Source organism: Dermacentor silvarum, chromosome 1 (genome assembly GCF_013339745.2).
Source record: "Dermacentor silvarum isolate Dsil-2018 chromosome 1, BIME_Dsil_1.4, whole genome shotgun sequence".
NCBI classification, from domain to species: Eukaryota; Metazoa; Arthropoda; class Arachnida; order Ixodida; family Ixodidae; genus Dermacentor; species Dermacentor silvarum.
In genome coordinates, this window is record NC_051154.1 from 146,112,394 (window position 1) to 146,131,599 (window position 19,206).

Sequence of the window (19,206 nt, forward strand, 5' to 3'; positions counted from 1 at the left end):
TGTACACTCTACTTTTCATTGCAGTAAAAACAACTTCAATATTTGTTCACTATAAGGTACAATTGCGGATCAACACTAATGAGTTATGGTCCTTAATCAGGCCTCCCTCAGAGTGCCGCTAGTGGTAGTACAAGATATGGTTAGTGAAACATTTTGAATTCCACGCCATAATACTGTCTAGTAGAACCTCACAAAAGAAACTTCAATCGCAGATGATGCAAAAAATGTGCACCTCTGTTGAACATACAAGCACACTCTCAAAATACTTTTACTAAGTGTATAGAAAAGCAAATTACTACTACATTTGCAGAGCCCAACTTGGCTGGTAACTTGTGCTGTTATCAGGACAAGTTACCTGACATACGCAGGTAACTTGTCCTGCGCATGTCAACAACATATATGAATCATCTGCCCTTCAAATGTTTGGTGCAGAATTGGAAAATACTTAAGTGATGTACTGCTTCACCTGAGCAGTGTGGCAGCGAATCAAGCAAACAAAAATGCACTGTTTGCATTGGCTTCATTAACCAGTATTTTAAGCATCTGAACTTATGGCACACCAAGAAAATTTAACAAATTAACAAACGAATCGAGTGAGCAGCAGACAATAAGAATTGTGGAGATGCATTTAAAAAATCATTCCATGACACTACCTTTCCATGAACTGCTTGATGGTGCTTGCGTAAACATTTGGAGTCTGAGAATGTGCGCTGACACAGTTCACAGGTCTGCTGGCTGTACCAACGTTTATGTGGTGTGTTCTTGCGGTCCAAATGCACAACATGATGGTTCCGTAGTTGTGAGAGTTGCTTGAAACCCTTCCCGCATTGAGCACATGTGAAGTCACGCTCCTCACTATGAATTCGTGCGTGGTTCTCAAGCTTGAAAGCACTGAATGTCCGGTACTCGCACTGAGCACATCTGCAAATTGAGAAGAATCCATTTCAGCCACATTTCACCATGCTATTATACAATACTTTACATCCTCGTGCAAAGGCAACACTTTGTTTTCTCTCTCTTACATTTGGGTCTGAATACCTTTGGTGCAGCTGATGCATGAGTAAAAAAGTAAATGTGCATAAGCAGCAGAACCTAGCCGATATATTCTGATTTCAGACAGTTTCCTGGCTTATACATTCAGGGTGGAGAACACCAAAAATAGGCCATTAAATTATTCAATTTAGATCATGTATGTTCCTGAATAATCTGTTAGCGAGAGCACACAAACAACCTTCAGATGACCTTTCTGCATTTTGTGTTCTGTCTCTAAACAACAGGCTGCATGCAGATGTTCAATTTATTAGTCCCAAGTGCAATACACTACACAAAATTTGAGGCACCTAGCAAGACTTCTAACACTGCCCGAGAATCGCTAGGCATGGCTTGGCATACTCATTACTATTTTGTCTCCTTCTAACCTGAAGTAAACTTCACTTCAGAGTAAATCTCTTCCACCAAATAATGCAAGAGAAGAACTGTTCTCATAATATGTAAACTCATCTGCAAGTCTTCTCAGCTTAATTTCGTTTAACACCAAAATCACAAAAGCAGTCACTTCTTTCTGCTGAGCAGCATGAAAGCACCCAACACTAAAACAGGGCTTGAGGTTAGGTTTGCGATTTGAACTATCCAATGAAACCAAGCATGCATGAAGTAAAGTAACTATTGACAAGTCAGGAACTAGAAACTTTTTTTTAGCCAGAGGTGACTCGGTTTCAATTAAAAGCCAATGCACAGAAAAAGCAGCACATGCGGCACAATGTATGAAACGTCACTACGGTGGTTAGTAGCCAGTGAATACACACGCAAAATGCCTCGAGCGGTCAGTCACGCGGCAATTTTGCGTGTATTCGCGGGCTTTGTTCACGCTCGGAAAAACACTTTTATGTAGCACGTATTGAGCAACAGAAAGCTGTATCGGTAGTTTTTCAAGTTGCTATACAATTTTCTCATTTACACTTTTCATCTAATTAGAACATTTGAGAAGTTGATTAATTAATTAAGACTAATTGTGTAATTAGGTGGAATGCAAAAAAAATAATCTGAGTATCTACAAGCGACGGCAAACACCACTGCCTTGGTTCTGTCCAGCTACGGGGCATTTGCATATTTTAAATCTTCTTGCATGACAGTTGGGACACCCTGTATATGATTGAACTGGGGTTCGAAGTACAGCTCGCAGATCTTCGAAGTCCCGTCTAAGGCCTTGTCTGCACGAGGCACGGGCCGTACCCCGTGCCACACTTAAGTGCCTCATTGTTATCAGGCACCAAGAAAAGGGACGTTTTCTTTTGTCTGTTTTTCTAGCAGAAACAGCCTATTGTGCAGCCCGGCGCAAAACAGTGCGTCTGTCGTTTCATGTGAATTGCCATTGCTTCTTACGGCATGGCAAAGTGTAAAAATGTTGTCACCACAAGGAGGCACAACTGCACAGCATGAATACGAACAGAAACGAGCATGGAGCAAAAAGAACCCAACAGAACCATGCCAACCGAGCACACTCGCTAGCTCCGGCAGCAGCCAAACTACAGCGGAGGCATCTTAGCGCCAACGTGCGCGCCACCACTCGGCATCATGAATCACTGCAACACGCGCCGCGCTCTTCGACGGCTGCGTTGCTCCCACCTCCCCCTTTTAGCCACCGTAATGTAACTGCACCACGCTATGAAAAAAATCTTGGGCGAAAAAATTGCAGAGAATGAACAAGTGTGTGGAAGAAAAGCAACTAGTATACAAAATATTTTCGACATGTAACATGCACCTGTGCAAGTCCAAGTCCAGCATGTGACTTCTCCAAAGATGCATAGCAAGGCTGCGCCAATGGTCTCTCTGTTCCCCACACTCTGGACAGCGGTATGGTCTGGAGCCAGTGGGTGTATGGCACCGCCCATGATACTCAAGGCTGCTTTCAGTACGGAAACGATAACCACAACTGCGTTCCCCGCACCTAGAATGAGAGAAGACATGGTCCAGCATGCGAGGAAAAAAAAAAGAAAAAGAAAAGAAAACCCGGCAGGAGATAGGCAAGTACATACTACACCTTCCATTGGATTGTGCACAGCCCCTAAAGTGCAATGCTGGTCCTCATTTCGAACTTTCAAATTGAGATTGTGCTTGAAGGGATTGACAACCAGTTTTTAATTGTTTCCATACCATTGGGAAAATAGGTGTTTTTTGTATGTTGTGAGGCTTGGGCTGGACGCAGGAAGACTCGCATAGTAGGGAAACGGTTTAATGCGGTTAAGGTTACATACACATTATAACACACCGACTGAGCACTCCAGCGGCTATGGCTTGACTGACCCGCCCATTGCGGGCAAACAGCAAAAACAAGGCGAGGCTCCCAGAAATGGAAGCAGGAAAGGTAGGTGACGATGTCGGCGCGGTTACTTGCTGCGCAGGACACGTTGCGCCATCTGTAGCAGCCCACACCAACTGGGCCAAGCACATCACATCACTCACATTCCACGCCCGTCCAGATGACCAAGTCCCTTGGTCAAACTTGGCGTCCACAGTCACTCAAGCACAAAGTCTCGCAAGTGATGGGGAAGGTGGCACACACACTCTTGGCGCTGAGGCTGTCTGATCGATGGCAGTTTCATCATCAGGGACTATAGTGGAGGGTGTCTCCCCTTCAAGGCTGGACGAAAGGTGTGCCACAGGAGATGACGGAGGCACATACAACTTAATTTGCGAAACATGCACAGTTCTTGGCTTGTTAAGCAGGCGAGCTGTCATTCCTGACACACGCAAAGCCTTGAATGTGGATGCAGTCAACTGCTCAGTGAGACGGTAGAGCCCTCTGAAGCGCGGTGCTATTTTTTCGTGGGGCGCTGGTGCTTGACTTTTGACCCATACTAGGTCACCTACTGTGAAGCAATGAGAGCGATGGGTACTATAATAGTGGCGTTTGCAGGAGGCTTGAGCTGCCTTTGAATGTTGCGCCGTTACGTCGAGGACGCGCTCAACAAGGCCAGTTTGTTGGAGCGACCGTTGTTGCTGGAGAGGAACCTTAGGCACGTAGCTGAAGAGAAACTGGAATGGCGAAAAGCTTGTGCTAGAGTTCACTGAAGTGTTGACTGCAAAGGCTGCTTCATGGAGCTTTGCAAGCCATGATAAAGGTTCCAAGGCACATATTTTCCGTAACACTGTCCGTAATGTCCCATTGCTATGTTCAGCGAGGCCATTCCCTTCAGGTCTGTTGCAGCTTCAGTGTAGCTCAACGTTATGTAGACGCATGAACCGCTTGAACTCTGTCAAGTCAAAGGTCGACCCATGGTCTGAGAGGAAGTGGTCAGGTGCACCATAGCAGTAAAATACTTTATGCAAAGTCTGAATAACTTCGCGTGCCGAGGTTGATGAAACGGCTGCTGGAGCAATAAAGCGAGTCCAGGGGTGGGACTGTCCAAAGTCATTTTGGCGCAATTTCTGGAGCAGGTCAAAATGTGTTTTGGAGCAGTTTGGAGCAGACAAAATAGCGTTTTGAAGCAGCTTGGAGCAGACTAAATTTAACTTTGGAGCAATTTGGAGCAGATAAAATTTAAATTTGAAACAGTTTGGAGCAGGCCAATCTGAATTTTGGTGGAATAATGGAATACAGCAGCGCACTTATAAACCATGACGAAACGCAGAATAAGCTAACAGGAAGCTCGTAGTGGAAGCGCACTTCGTAGCTAGAATATGGAAGAGTGGGTCGAGCAGCGGCTCGATGCATGCTTTCCTGTAAAGCCGGAACCATCAATTGCACAACGATCAAACTATATATTTCTGCGCCTACGCTCATGACGATAGCGGAAAATGTTCTCAAATTATGTGGTCCAATCGACGCTGTAACATAATTTCTGTGTCAGCATATGTCACCGCAGCCCAAGAGAGCCGCAATCAACCCTGGGCTGGTATAATGTAAAACTATTCCAATCTGTTTTGTTGCGATAGCAATTATGTGGGCACTCCAGGCGTATTTCTGGCATCGCCATGATGTTCCACACAAAGTCCAGGAGTGATAACATCATCGCCGCGCGCTATATACTGTATGTTGTGGGGATGCGCGACTCTCACGCGTCTCCTGTAATCCGGCTTCACCGCGTGGCTAAGCACCGGCGGCGGTCGTGGTGGTTGCGGCTCCTTGTGAGACATGGCGCGAGTGTCGCGATGCTAACGCCACCGAACGGCGGGGTGACTTGGGAGAAAAAGGTCGAAGGCGCTTCCTCTTTGGCGTGGGATCGGCGACCAACACGCACGAACGCTTCGCGCGTGCGCCGGCCCGCTTTGCGGGACTGTCTCGCAAGGCTAAGAGCAGGACACCAGTATGGACGAACATGGATCGTTCGAACGCGCCACCGTTCACGTGACCGTACACGTGAACGACTAGGCGATGGTGTCACAACATGGGGCCAACATATTCGCTCGCTATCGGGTCGCGGTGAGTCGGACTTGCTTGATTTGTGGCGCGCCCATGTGAATGTTCTATTGGTAGTAATTCGGATAGTGTGTATTAGTGTATGAAAAGTGCAATAAATGCCCTTTTGATTGTTTGCACCACTGTGTTGTCGTTCCTTTGTTCCAAGAGCATGTGTGAGACTCCACAATGTGCGTGAAGACCAGCCCACGAGGGTGAGCCAATGATGGCGGCTCAATCTCACGTGTACGAGAGAGGAAATCGGGAACGATGCACGCCATCTCCCATCGTGCGCAAGGCACCGGTGTGAGGGGTCGTTCTACTGCGGCGGCTGCTGCGCATGGTGCGGCCACGTGGGCCCTATCTTGAAAGCAATCTGCGATAGGAAATAGTGCGAGTGCCGATAGCTTCGTGTGCAGTTTTTCGCCGCTTAGTTCGTGTTGAAGCGAGGCAGCGTAAAGTTGAATTAGCTCGCTGCTGCTGCCGCGCTTGCTCACTCCAGCGTTTTCCTAGCGAGTTTCTGCGGTAATAGAATGAGAGGTGTACATGTTTGCTTGTGCACGCGTGACACCACGCTTGTTAATTTAGTGAGTGAACACATGTTTACAAGTTTATACGGCCCATAAAACTACTATTCTTGCTTCTTATAGCTGTCTACTAATTTGCTATCGAAATCGATGCTTCGCCTTTCGGGCGATACTGCGACGTTTTATTCCAAAGCCACCATTATCCCTTCGTGATAGGTGAAAAGGCCATGTAATGCGTAGGATGGATAACCAGTGGACCATTAGGGTTACAGAATGAATACCAAGAGAAGCGAAGCGCAGTCGAGGTCGGCAGAAAACCAGGTGGGGCGATGAAGTTAGGAAATTTGCAGGCGCAAGTTGGAATACGCTAGCGCAAGACAGGGGTAATTGGAGATCGCAGGGAGAGGCCTTCGTCCTGCAGTGGACATATAGGCTGATGATGATGACAGGTGAAAATGGCTCGCGCCTAGCCCATATGGGCATAAAAATAGATTGGAAGTTTTATGTTATACCAGCCTTTGGGACACAGACGCCCGCCCTCTTCATCCGCTGCAGCGCGTGCCTCCGAAATATCTAGTTCGCTCGCAGCGCTCTCAGCCTACTTTTTGTTGTTTTGCACCTCAGCTAGGGAGCGCTGTGCCGCTCGACCCACTAAACCGTATTCTAGTACGTTAAACACTATAGGGTTAGTACACTAAATCTGGAGAAAAAGCTGGTCGAAAAAAAAAAGTGGGAATCGCATAGACACCGCCACATTGCTACGACTCATTTTTGCAGCACTAAAAATATTCAACATATTATGCAAAAGCAAGCACTTACACGTAGCACGTAGGCACGGACAACGTTTGAAGTTAATTTCATACATTTCCCGGAAAGATCAGATGGCTATTCAGAAAATTTAGATGCAAAATTTACGGTGTCTAAAAGGTTGCATTTGCACGCACCTTAACTAGATGGCGCAACCATACTGACGGAGGCTCGGGAACGCGTTGATCGCACGCCTCGTCTGAATCGCATTCGCCGTCTGTGCCTGCACGCCTGCATAGGGTAGCAACATGGCAGCGCCCATGTATTGATATCGGTTCCCGATTTCAATACATGGGCGCGAAGGGCAGCTTTCCCTCTAGAGTAACTCTATGCTAAACACAGCCGCCCTAGCCATTCCGACAACAGCCGGCAGTGGCCGCATGCGCGCCTGCCACTTGCCGGAAGCGCTGAGAAATCCAGTGTAATTATAAGAGCGAAAATTTTGAGAAACTCTGTGGGAGGTGCCGTCACACGGTGTGCGTAACGCGAATGGATGCACTCTTTTTCGGAGAACGAATCAGCTCGCTGTTCGCGGCCACTGCCGAAGCCATTCTGGCGCAGCGATATTTCGGTCAATTTTCTGTGTTTGGCGCAGGAATTTGCGTCTGTATTAAAAATGCGCGATTAGCGCAGGAGTCCCACCCCTGGAGTCACAAAATCAATCATGTTCAGTATGTACCGTGATGAGTTGCTGGGAGGCATAGTTATGTGGTCGATAGCAATGCTTGAGAATGGAACATCTGAAGTGCGCATTTTGCCAAGAAAACCAACACTGCTTGAGGTTGGACGGTTATACTACTGGCAGCACTGACAAGATGACACATAGCTCTTGACTGGCTTTACCATATCTGGCCACCAGTAGCGGTCTCGCACTTTGTGTAAAGTCCGCTTAAAGGGACACTAAAGAGAAACAGGAAGTTCAGCTGGAATAAAAGAAGGACCTTCAGGAATGCATGCAGATTTAGTTGGGTGCAAAAATTTGGGTTATTAGCGGCGAAATTCGTAAACAAAGACCAAATATCTCTTCCTCAATTTCTCCCAACCCAGATTTGGCGCTGAAGCAGTGTCGTCACAGATTTCATTGCTATCAGCGAATCAGAATGCGCCATGATACGTCACCGCTTGCGTTAACGGCCGAGGCGCTGGATGCATCATGGCTGCATGCATGGTCGCTGCGTTTGCGTTCGCCGCGATGGATACCGTTGCTGCCGCTGAACCTTGCAACGAAGAGCTTGCCAGGGAAGCAGGACTGCATTTCAGTGATATTCAGTGAAACGGAGCGCGAAATGATCCTCCATGCTCGAGCGGTAGGTGTTTCCGCGTGCGATGGCGGTGAACCGCCGGCCGCGCCGGTGGAAAGCAGAGCGTCGTTTTCGTCAATGGACGGCGAAGCGTCCGGTCCGCTAGGCGACGATGTTCCCGACAGAACAAGCGTAGAAAGTTGCGCACGTACTCAGTACGGTTATTTTGTGGCTTTATTTAATGACATTCAGCACTCACCGAGCCGCCAGTTTGCTATTGCAGGGGCACCGGTAGGGGGTTTGATGAAGGCCGCATTGAGGGAACAGCTGCTCGAGAAAGGACTGGCCTCTGGGGCACGCCAAGATACTTTCAGAGGGCAAGATTATACACATAATCCGAGGGCGAGAAATGCAGAGAGAACGCCATCGGTTTCTCTAGCTCTCTTGCCGTTTTATCATCGGCAGAGCACTGAGCCATTGCGAACGCCGGGGAGCCGGGGCTCTCCGCCGGACACCACATGAAAGGACACAATCGAGTCAACACTGCCGCTGCCCCTGAGCAAGCACCTTGGGCCATTTATACAGCCCTCAACACTACACACACGAGGCATTTTCTGGCTGTTTCCCGCGAAGTCAACGTTTTTTGAGCCACGCAACGCAACCAAACACCGTATAGCTGAACAGGCGCGCGTATCGATGCATTGACCAAAAACGAAACTACGAAACTATCATGGCTGCATGTATCGCAATGCCATTTTTTCTTATTTAATTTTGTGCTAAATTTGTACTTCCTCCCTTGAAACGGTTTAAAAAGTTGGCAAATGCTGTTTATGTACGTTTAAGGTGTATTTAATTTTGCGTTTTATTAACAGCGATAAATCGCTCTCGACCAATTGCGACCAGCCTGCATTTGTAATCTCTGACGTCACGAAGGTGTAGTGCGGGAATTTCGAAGGGGCGTCAGCACCTATCCTTCAGTTTTTCGCTATTTTCTCGCTTATTAAACATCTGTTTGAAGTAAGAATGGTATGGCTGTGATCGTGAAAGGATAATCTACCCTTTAAGTTCCACTTCCGGTTTCTCTTTAGTGTCCCTTCAACGTCGAAGTGACTTGCAAATCATGTAGTGCCTGGAGAATGGCGGGGCGCACTGACAATGGCGCTACGACAGCATAGGTTCCTGAAGGTGTCTGATGGTATAGAATGTTGTCGACTAGGTTGAACTCGGCCGGGGCATCTCCATTAGCAAGGCTTTGAAGAATTGCACTACATTCAGGGTGTTTTTCTTGAGTGGTAGCCAGCGTTTGGGCGGAGTGTGTGACTGCACACTAAAGTCGAGAGAAATGGTCAGCCGCAACATTCTGCCGTCCAGGCAAATGTCTGACAGAGAAGGCAAATTCAACCAAGTCCATGAGCATGGATGTAAATCTGCGAGATGGTTTCACACACTTGGTGAAGCAAGCAACAGTCCACTTATCTGTAACTAGGACGAACTTCATTCCGATTAGATACTGATGAAATTTCACTGTTACTGCCCAATGTACTGCAATGCCTTCCCACACGTTACTGTGAAGTTTGTGTTCGTCTAGTGTCAAGGATCAGTTAGCATAGGCAATAACACATTTTGTGCCATCCTGAAATTGTGACAACACTGCTCCTATGGCTTCACCAGAACCATCAGTGGTTGCTGTTGTTGCTGCCGACTGATTCAAATGAGCAAGTAGTGGTGGCTCTGTGAGGGCTGAGTGGATAGTCTGGAAGGCACTTTCGCATTCTGGGGACCACAGAAATGTGGACGACTTGATAAGGGCTTGAAGAGGGGCTACCACTTTAGCGAAGCCCTTGATGAATAGACCGATCCCACCGGCGATTTTCAGGATGCCACCGCTGCCGCAGTGCATGCTGGTACTTGTAGTCATCCGGCCGCTCCAGCCGCCCGGAGTGCCTGTGAGTCCTGTTTCTGAATGATTTTTGGCAATTTTTATGGTTTGTGTAGAACCATCGTGCGATGGGATGCTTCAGGAACCTGCTGCGTTCCTGGGTAGTACAAACCCCACAAAAGGGACAAAGGCTTCGGATTCTACTCTACGTGTTTACAATCTAAAGAGCGAAAGCTTCGAGAGACGTGGATCCAACGGATTAATAGGTGGTAGTGGTAATACACAGTACGAGAAGAAACACGGGGACGAATAGCGGCCGCATTTCGATGGGGGCAAAATGAAAAAACACCCGTGTACTTAGATTTCCCGTAATTTATAGATTATTTGTCGATTATCGATTAGCTATTGATTGGCTATACCAAGGTATTGGCCACGTGTTTGGGCTAGGCTAAGCACTACCAAGTCATCCACAGCATTTCACAAAATTTATTGATTATTGATAGATTATCGATTAGTTATTGATTAGCTATCGATTGACTATCGCAAGGTATTGGCCACATATTTGGGCTAGGCTAAGCACTACCAAGTCATCCACAGCATTTTCCGGAATTTATTGATTATTGAGCGATTATTGATTAGCTATTGTTTGGCTATCGCAAGGTATTGGCTACGTATTTGGGCTAGGCTAAGCACTACCAAGTCATCCCCAGAATTTTCCGGAATTTATTGATTATTGATCGATTAGCTATTGATTGGCTATCGGTGTTTTTATGTTAAAAATGCCACCTAGCTTACCTAAGAAACTAAATATCGCTGTTACCGAAGTCTGCAAGTCATGCGCGAAACCCATTTAGGTAAGCATCATTAAGGCCCAAAAGTTTTGGCACCGCATTTCAAACCTACCTGCAACAGGTATACAAATCCTATTATGTCCGTTGCTAAGTAAACACAATGTTGCAGTCACCGAGATTTACGTGTGCAAAAATAGTAACCCAAAACGACCGCGTACATCAGCATGCACTATATACAAGCTCGAACAAATACTATACTCAACGCGTAACCAGCGGGTAACAACCGAAATGAATGAGCAGCAGGCACTTTTCAACGTTCGCCTCGCATGCTGCAATGAACAGCCGATGTAATTTCTTAAAATACATGACGAATGCTTCTCAGTGGTGGAGTCGCAGAGATGTCTGGGAAGCTCGTGCGCAGTACTCAACAAGCGCAGACTGCGGTGGTGTGGTTGATCAGTTAACTACAACAAAGATGGTGGAAGTGCTACTTCCGGAAAACCGGTGCATGCGCAGATCGGTCGGTGGGATCGGTCTATCGACGGTAAAAGCTGGCTGTCTGTATCCAGGAAAGGATTTCCTTTTGGTTTCGGGGAGTTGAGATACGACACATGGCAGCTGCTGGATCCAGGCGATAGCCTTCGCTTGATATGATGAACCCAAGAAATTTGATGCAAGCGAGACCGCAGGAACATTTGTAAAGTGAGGCCTTAAGTCCACTGGTATGCAGCAACTAGAGGGCCTCTTGCATCAAATCTGCGAATGTGATGAATGACTCTGCATAGACAAGGATGTCATAGAGATATACTTGTATGCCGCATTTGTCCGGGCGAGGCTGAAGGTCTTGGAATAGCAATTGAATGGCTCGCTGAAATGTGGACGGTGCATTCTTTAATCCGAATTGCATTCGGGTCCACATGTAAGTTCCGTGGTGGATGATGAATGCTGTTTTCTCATAGTCCTGGGGTCTCAGGCTGACTTGCCAGTAGGCACCCTTAATGTCCATTGTGGCGAAGCAGGCACAGCCAGCAACGTCCTGAATGTCATCCACCAGTGGTAGGGGGTGTACAACCTTGATCGTATGTTCATTAAGTGGAATGTACTTCACACACAAGCGCTTCTTTCCACTGCGAGACACCACAACGACTGGGAATGCTTACGGGCCCGATGCAGGGAGGATGATATTTTGAGCAAGGAGCTTTTTGTTTTGCCGTTCAAGGAATTGCCTGTCTTCTAGCTTATATCTGTAAGGGCTGCGGCTGTACGGCACAGTATTGGGCAGCAAATCAATGCGATGTTGAGTGTCGGTAAAATGACCCATGTCATCTTCATGGCGAGAAATGACTGCGGCTGTACGGCACTGTATTAGGCAGCAAATCAATGCGATGTTGAGTGTCGGTAAAATGACCCATGTCATCTTCATGGCGAGAAATGACGGCATTGTTCTTGGCCAGTATGTCAGCAATGACAGACTGCTGTTCATGGGAGAGCTGGCTGCCTAGGCTGGCTGGTGGAAATTCGGGGTGGATGGTTACAGGCACCGTAGTGCAGACTTGTAGTGCGGCAGTGCTGCTGTCCAACAGCACTGTCTTCGCCGCCAAAGGTTGCCAGCGAGGCTCTTCTGGTGAAGGTAAGAGTTCTCGTTGTAGACAGTCTTGTGATGTTGCTTCTGTCGGCGCAAAAAGCTTTGAGCGGGCTAAAATGACGGCATTGGCCATTCGCGGGACAAGATGCTGAGTGGCCAGAAGCGTTACACCGGTGGCTGGATGTTGTAGCTGAGTGGGCTATGGTGGCTGGAAGATCAAGCGAGTCCGCACTGCCAAAAACTAGTCTTCACCCAGAATAAGGGGTAGGACGTTGTTCTCCAAAACTGCTGCCTCAACCACACCAGTGATAGGGCCAACAGTTATCCTAAGTAGGGCAGACCCAACTGGTAGCGCTGTACCACCTCCAATGACGGCAAGAGGAAAATTAGTCCATGGCAAGATCATTGCAGAAGGTAGGATGGCTTTAGAAATCAATGTCACGTTCGAGCCAGAGTCCGGATATGCTTCGTGTTCTCCGATTCCTGCAACGGTCGCCGTGAAAAATGGACATTGATGTTGGGAGCCTTCAAGTTTGTCAGGCATACTGTGAAAGGCCCGTGGCTGTTGGGCATCAAAGATGGTTGAGGATGGGTTCCTTGGTGCCCTGTTGCTACGCGAGGCACATGCTAACGCCAAATGCTTTAACTCTTTACACTTGTAACAGATTGCTTGTGCGATGTCTTGGCCGCTCCAAAATGCTGGGGCCCCATACTGTGCAGAAATGGCTTCTTATCTTTGTTCCTGTTTTTCCTTGTGCAACTCGGAAATGCACTGTCTTGGCTGTGCTGTTGTAGCTGTTGGAGGAGCAGATGGCTGGAAGTTATACTGCTCATGTCATGAATTGCCACTTAGAAATGAACGAGGAGGTGGCTTCTGTGGAAGCATCGGTTGCTTTACACTTGCCTTGTCGTGGGCATGTTGAGTGCACTTGTCTAGGCTTGTGCACGTGGACATGAAGTCACGCACTGTTGACGGCCTATTAGCCGCGATGGCTGCAATGACATGTGGCTTTTGAAGACCTTGTAGTAGGTAATCAATCTTCTGGGGGTCGGTAAGGGTGACGGGGCAGCTTTCAATCTCGCAGCTTTGCGTAAGCGTACTCTTGTAGGTTCTTACCTGGGCCCTGTCTGATCTTTATGACGCGTTCCTGTCATTCGATGCCGGTCAGCTCCGACGAAAATATTTCCTTCAGGGAAGCGCTCCATGTTTCTCAGGTTGAATGATGATTTCCAAAAGCGAGGTGCCAATTCCGAGCTGTGCCTTTCAGTTTACTTGCGGCATTGAGATGGGTGGTGGCGTTATCCCATGCGGCAAGCTGCTGTACCCGGCGGACGTCATTGAGCCAGACATTAACTTTTTGTGCTGGAGACTGATCAAAGCAAGCAATCGATGACGACAGGTCTGGCAGTATGGTAACTGTAGTTGAGGGGCGTGGCTGCTGTTGTAACAGAAGTGCCAGACTTTCGAGCGTCGCGGGATCAAGGGTCAAACCTGAGTAGCCGGCAGTACCCGCCCTCTCCAGCTTGACCGCGGTGTTGCCTCATGACGTTGGTGAATGTCGCACTGAATAAGCTCTTCCTTAGAGCCGGTGCTCTCTAACTCGCATCGGGCCAATTCCTCGCAGATAAGGTTGACTCCGAGCCGCGACATGGTCGTTGAGTCAAGCTCCTCCCAAATAATTCCTGGCATGATGCACCGTAAAACGAGGCTGGGCGCACGGGAGACTAGGCAAGTGAGCACTAATCCACAGGCTATGCGTGGGATTCAAGTTAGTTCTGGGCTAGTTGTCAACATTCACGGCACTCTTCATATGACGGCCGTGCTTTGCTTCTGATGTGAAGTGAACAAAGACGAGCGGTAAAATGCAGGAGTATCTTTACGCATGAGTCTTCGGTGGCATGAGGGCGTGAGTACAATGACGAATGCGGTTGAAAAGGCGTACTGACCATCGTTCTTGCGCTGCCGTGGCTGAGTGGCTAGGCAGAGGTTCGGGGTCGACTGCGCCAGATGTCAGGCTTGGGCTGGATGCAGGAAGACTCGCATAGTAGGGAAATGGTTTAATGCAGGTTAAGGTTACATACACATTATAACACACCGACTGAGCACTCCAGTGGCTATGGCTTGACTGACCCACCCATCGCAGGCAAACAGCAAAAACAAGGCGAGGCTCCCGGAAACGGAAGCAGGAAAGGTAGGTGATGATGTCGGCGTGGCTACGTGCTGCGCAGGACATGTTGCGCCATCTGTAGCAGCCCACACCAACTGGGCCAAGCACATCACATCACTCACAATGTTACGGCAGATGTTTTTTCTGAAAGAACTACTGCACTCAAAATTTAATATAATACATAACCAGAAAGTAAAACGAATGTACTTTTCAAGCATTAAATTTTATTAATGAGATGTATGTCACAAAAAAAAAAAAGATATAAATTGTTAAAATCGAGATTGTGCAATAAAATTGAACAAGGTTCGTAAATGCACACTTCTATCTACTGAGAAAAAAATGTTACGAAAATTATGAGATATACAAAATGTACTGCCACCTATTAGGCACTATCTCTGAAAAAAATCTAAATTTTTCATTGAACAGGTATTTCGCTACAAAAATTTAACTGCAAGCACTACAGTTGGGCGTGCCGGGCTGCGACCGCCGATGTTCCGGGCTGGTTTGTGTCGTCGTCGCTTTCAGACTCAAAGTCCGACGAAAAGTCAGCGTCCTGTGACTCGCTGCTATTCAATGTATCAATAAGATCAGCCGCAGAGGCAGCGTAATCACGATATCTACGATCTCCCGAAGCACGCGCCGTGCCCGGAGCTGGACATTTTTGCATTCTGCTTTGACGATTACAAAACTTCGGAGCACGCTTAAAAATGAATTCCCCGGCTGGAAAAAAGCGAACTGCTTAAAAACAAAAATATAGTGTCTCCTCTTTCACATCCGATGGCGCAATATGTCAGTGAGCGGCACTGAAGGTCTCAAAAGCGGCGTTTCAAACCATCAATAGAGGGCTAACCATGCCCAATAGGCGCGGTACGAAAAAAGTTAAGGACCTAGTTTTTATGGCGCAACGAAAAGCTCACCCTTGGTAGTGTTTACACCTGCAGCGGTTACTTCAAAAAGCGTGTGGACATTTTGTAAGCAGAAGTTTTCTATCTGAGCAGCCTCTAAAAAAGTAAGAGTCCTTGCTCCAGCAACGTTGAGAAGTGAGAGCGATGCCGATAGCCCGCCTCGCAAATTGTCAAAGCCGCCCGTTGTTCTGCTTTCACAGGAGTGAGTGGAACTGTGGTTAACCACCTGCATTTTACCTTTTCAACCACTTTTGGAAGTAAAAAGCTGGTACAATAAGTTTGCGTTACATTACAGACCTTTCTTATACTTGTACCGCGTTTTCCCCAAGTACACGCTTAAGCCATGGCTGGCCGGCCCCCGTCATCGCTATTCTGTCGATAGACGAGCCAAGCCAACTCATCGAAAAACAAATGCGAAGACAGCGCCGCTTTTCTACTCACTACAAATGAAGGCCTATCTGCACATTGCAAGCTAAAAAAACTTATAACAGAAAAAAGTGTACTGCATTTCAATACTAATAAAAATACCAGGAACTGCATACACTAACATAAGGTCACGTGGTAGACTTTATGTTTTTGCCAGGTGGGGCACCGAAGGTCATTTTTCGCGACAGTTAGTGAAGAATTAAAATTATAAATTCACGTCTAATGAGGGAAAAAAAATGGCTCATTTTAACCAGTACAATAGGCAATCTTTTCATCAGCGGGGTTATCTCGATTCATGTTCTAAGCGGTTGTCTGTCTCTTTAATGCTTAGTCGAACCTCACCATAACAAAGTAACATCCAATGTGAAAAGACTTTCATTATATATGATATTCATTTATAAGCATACACACCAATTGCAGCAGAAAAAAAAAGAATAAGAAAATCGAGATCGGGCCTATGAGAAAGAAATACAAATATAGAATGCCTCTGATGAGCCAGCAGAGGCTCCCCTGCAGATTTTGGTCCAGTGGCAGCTTGCTGTGCCAATATGTGGCATGGGAATGACAGTAAATTGCATAACTCACTTTGCACCGCTGCTGAACAAGAGAAAATTGAACAGACCACACTACTAGAATGGTTCCAGCAGCACAGCTTGGAAAAACACGGTTGTCGAGACCCCTACTTTCTTTAATGACATGAAGAGGAAGGACCACTGTTGTACTCCACTCTCCTGAATCCTAATGATGACAAAGAAATATTCCCCAAAGTTAGAACCTTTGAAACCGAGGTGAACAAAAGGCACCAACTCAGAGCCTAAAACTTTCATAGGTTTTGAAGCTGGAAATTGCGAGTTGGTGCTATGGACGGTCTAGTCAGGTTCTCTGTTATGCAAAGAGCACGTGACAAAAAGAATGTGCTTCAATGTAGATACTATCCCACGCAAAACCTATCATTCATGCCGTACAGCAGGACACATTTTAGGAATAGATATGTTGTATCCAGAGAGGCGAGCAAGCTCAACAGGCAAGGCACTTCGAAAGTTTGACCCATCCTCATAAACCAACTCAAAATAATCTTGCACGGCAGCGAGAGCTACAAGGTGTGCTAAGGCACCACATAATAGCATGCACCGCATAGTGCACAATACACTTAGTTCTGTGCTTCGGTGTCAGTTTTTAAGGTTGCCTGTGGCAGACAGCACAACTCTAGTTCATCAGCTGGTCTACTCAAAGAGGCAGACATTACTTGCACAAAGAATTGAAATGCATACAGTGGAATCTCGATGATACGAATCTCACGGGGTCACGAAAAATATTCGTATTATCCGAAATTCGCATCATCGAAACACAATTAAAACTAGCTAAATTTAAGAGTCAGAGGTGAACTCACTCAGGCACACGCACGTAAAAAGCATTTACAGTATAGACCACTTATAACGTAACCATTTATAGTGCAGAACTGGCTACAACGCGGCCTTTTCCGACTTCCGTTTACCCTCCCATAGAACTCCATGTACACGGATACCGCTTACAGTGAATCCGCGTGAGACGAAATACCGGCTATAATGCAGCTTCCGCGGGAGAATCTCGCGGACAAGGGTGGTAGCGAGCACGCTTCTCAACAAGGTGCGCCTACCGATGGGAGAGGAGATCAACGAGGGTGATGCAGTGGAGGAGCATGAGACGTGGAGCATGAGTTCAAGGGTTGTACTTTGCACCTGTGCCGGCTGTCGGTGTTGTCCCTCGCGCCGTATCTTGAAAGCGATCTCCACACGGCTCTGACCTTTGTATGCGCTATGCTTACGCCGCTCAGTTTACGTTGAAGCGATAGAACGCACGAACCTTCGCTCAAACTCTTCGCGCCAAGTCGCGGCCTCCGCACTGTCCGGCGACGCATCCGTGCCTCCGCACCAAAAGAGAAAGGGAGAAAGCGCGTGACTGCACGCTGTTCTTTTTCGCGGCTGTCGGGGGTGCGGCGTTTATTCGTATCAACCGACGCGGGTCGAAAATCGATTCGTAACAACCATTCTCTAGCACGTTGCAAAGTAATGGGGCTCGGCCGGGACCACAGAAAAATTCGTATCATCCGGAAATTCGTATTAGCCGTGATCGTATCATCGAGATTTCACTGTAATAGACTAATTAACAAAATTCACTAATTAAGTCTTTAACTAATTACCTTATGGCCCATATTGCAATTTACAAATTCTAGCTATGGAGATTGCAAGGCAGATCCACTTGGAACGAATTCTCAGGATGACACCAGTTTCGAGATATTAATTCCTGAACTTCGTGGAGAAATGCATTGGCATTCCAGTTACTTTCTTAACAAAACTTCGTAAAGTAACTGGAACGCCCATGCATTTCTTGCTTTATCTGATCATCAGAAATGCATTGGCGTTCCAGTTACTTTCTTAACTTCATAAAGTAACTGGAACGCCCATGCATTTCTTGCTTTATCTGATCATCGGAACTGTCTGCAAGTAATAACACAGTCTTGTCTACAAGTTTTGAAAAAACTTTCTACCATCCTTGACCCTTTCAGACACCACTTTATTCTGTTGATTGAAAATTTACTTTCACCACATTTCTTGCATCTTCAGAATCATAGAAAGTGTAGAGCTGCAGAAAAATTTAGAATTTTCAATTCTTTAGTGAGTTTTGTCAAGTTTACAGAATGTGGACTCCACGTGAAAACTCACTACAGGAACATCAAGTCTGAGAACTTCAACTACTTTGTGCATTGAAAAGCTTGAAAAGCACTTATCCAGCCCCTTGAAAATTATGCCTGGTGCATGACATTGTGAAAAACAATCAAAGAAGTGAACCCGCTACATACAACGCACCGACACTGAGCAAAAACACCCAACCCACTCATTTTACTAACATTTTTTTTTTACCTTCCCACTCATTTTACTAAAACATTTTGCACATGTTATCCAAAATTGCAGCACAATACCAATCATAAGCGTGTCAAGATATATGCGACACATTTTAAATATCATTACTTTGATGAGTGCTTTTGCTGCTGATGCATTATCTTGGTGTAAACACCGCCTAAAAGTGTTAAAAGGTTAATTAACCTGAGCCAACACCATGTCTCGACGCTCTTCTTATGTGGCGCCACCCCCATGACTGCATGCAACACCAAGATCGACATATAATGGAGCTGTAAGAACTGCTGGTTCTTCGATCATCAGAGGTAAAAGGCACATGTCATCAATGCTTAAGGTGTGCATTTTATTCAAGAAGCTGCAAGAACCAGAAGATGGCTGACCTTCTGGTAGGCCGAATCAGCACAGATTCTTGCTTAACGAATGTAGGAATGTTTTCAGTCCCTGGATGGTTACCTACCACTGAATGAGATGAGGTATTGCCAGCAACAAGTGTTAGAAAGTGATCTACACTTGCCTAGGCCTTGCCTAGTGAACTTGACTTGCCTAGTGAACTTCCAAAGAGTGGCACACAAATTGCCAAGT

The 19,206-nt window shown here is 46.7% G+C and overlaps 1 protein-coding gene across 1 annotated transcript in view; it reads right to left on the minus strand.

Annotated features, from left to right (window-relative positions):
• The window catches only part of LOC119436207 (zinc finger protein 142-like), a 169,250-nt gene that overhangs the window by 50,312 nt on the left and 99,732 nt on the right, over window positions 1–19,206 (minus strand). The window contains 2 exon segments of the mRNA XM_037702991.2: window positions 654–921; window positions 2,762–2,947. Coding sequence (XP_037558919.1) covers window positions 654–921; window positions 2,762–2,947 — 454 coding nt within the window.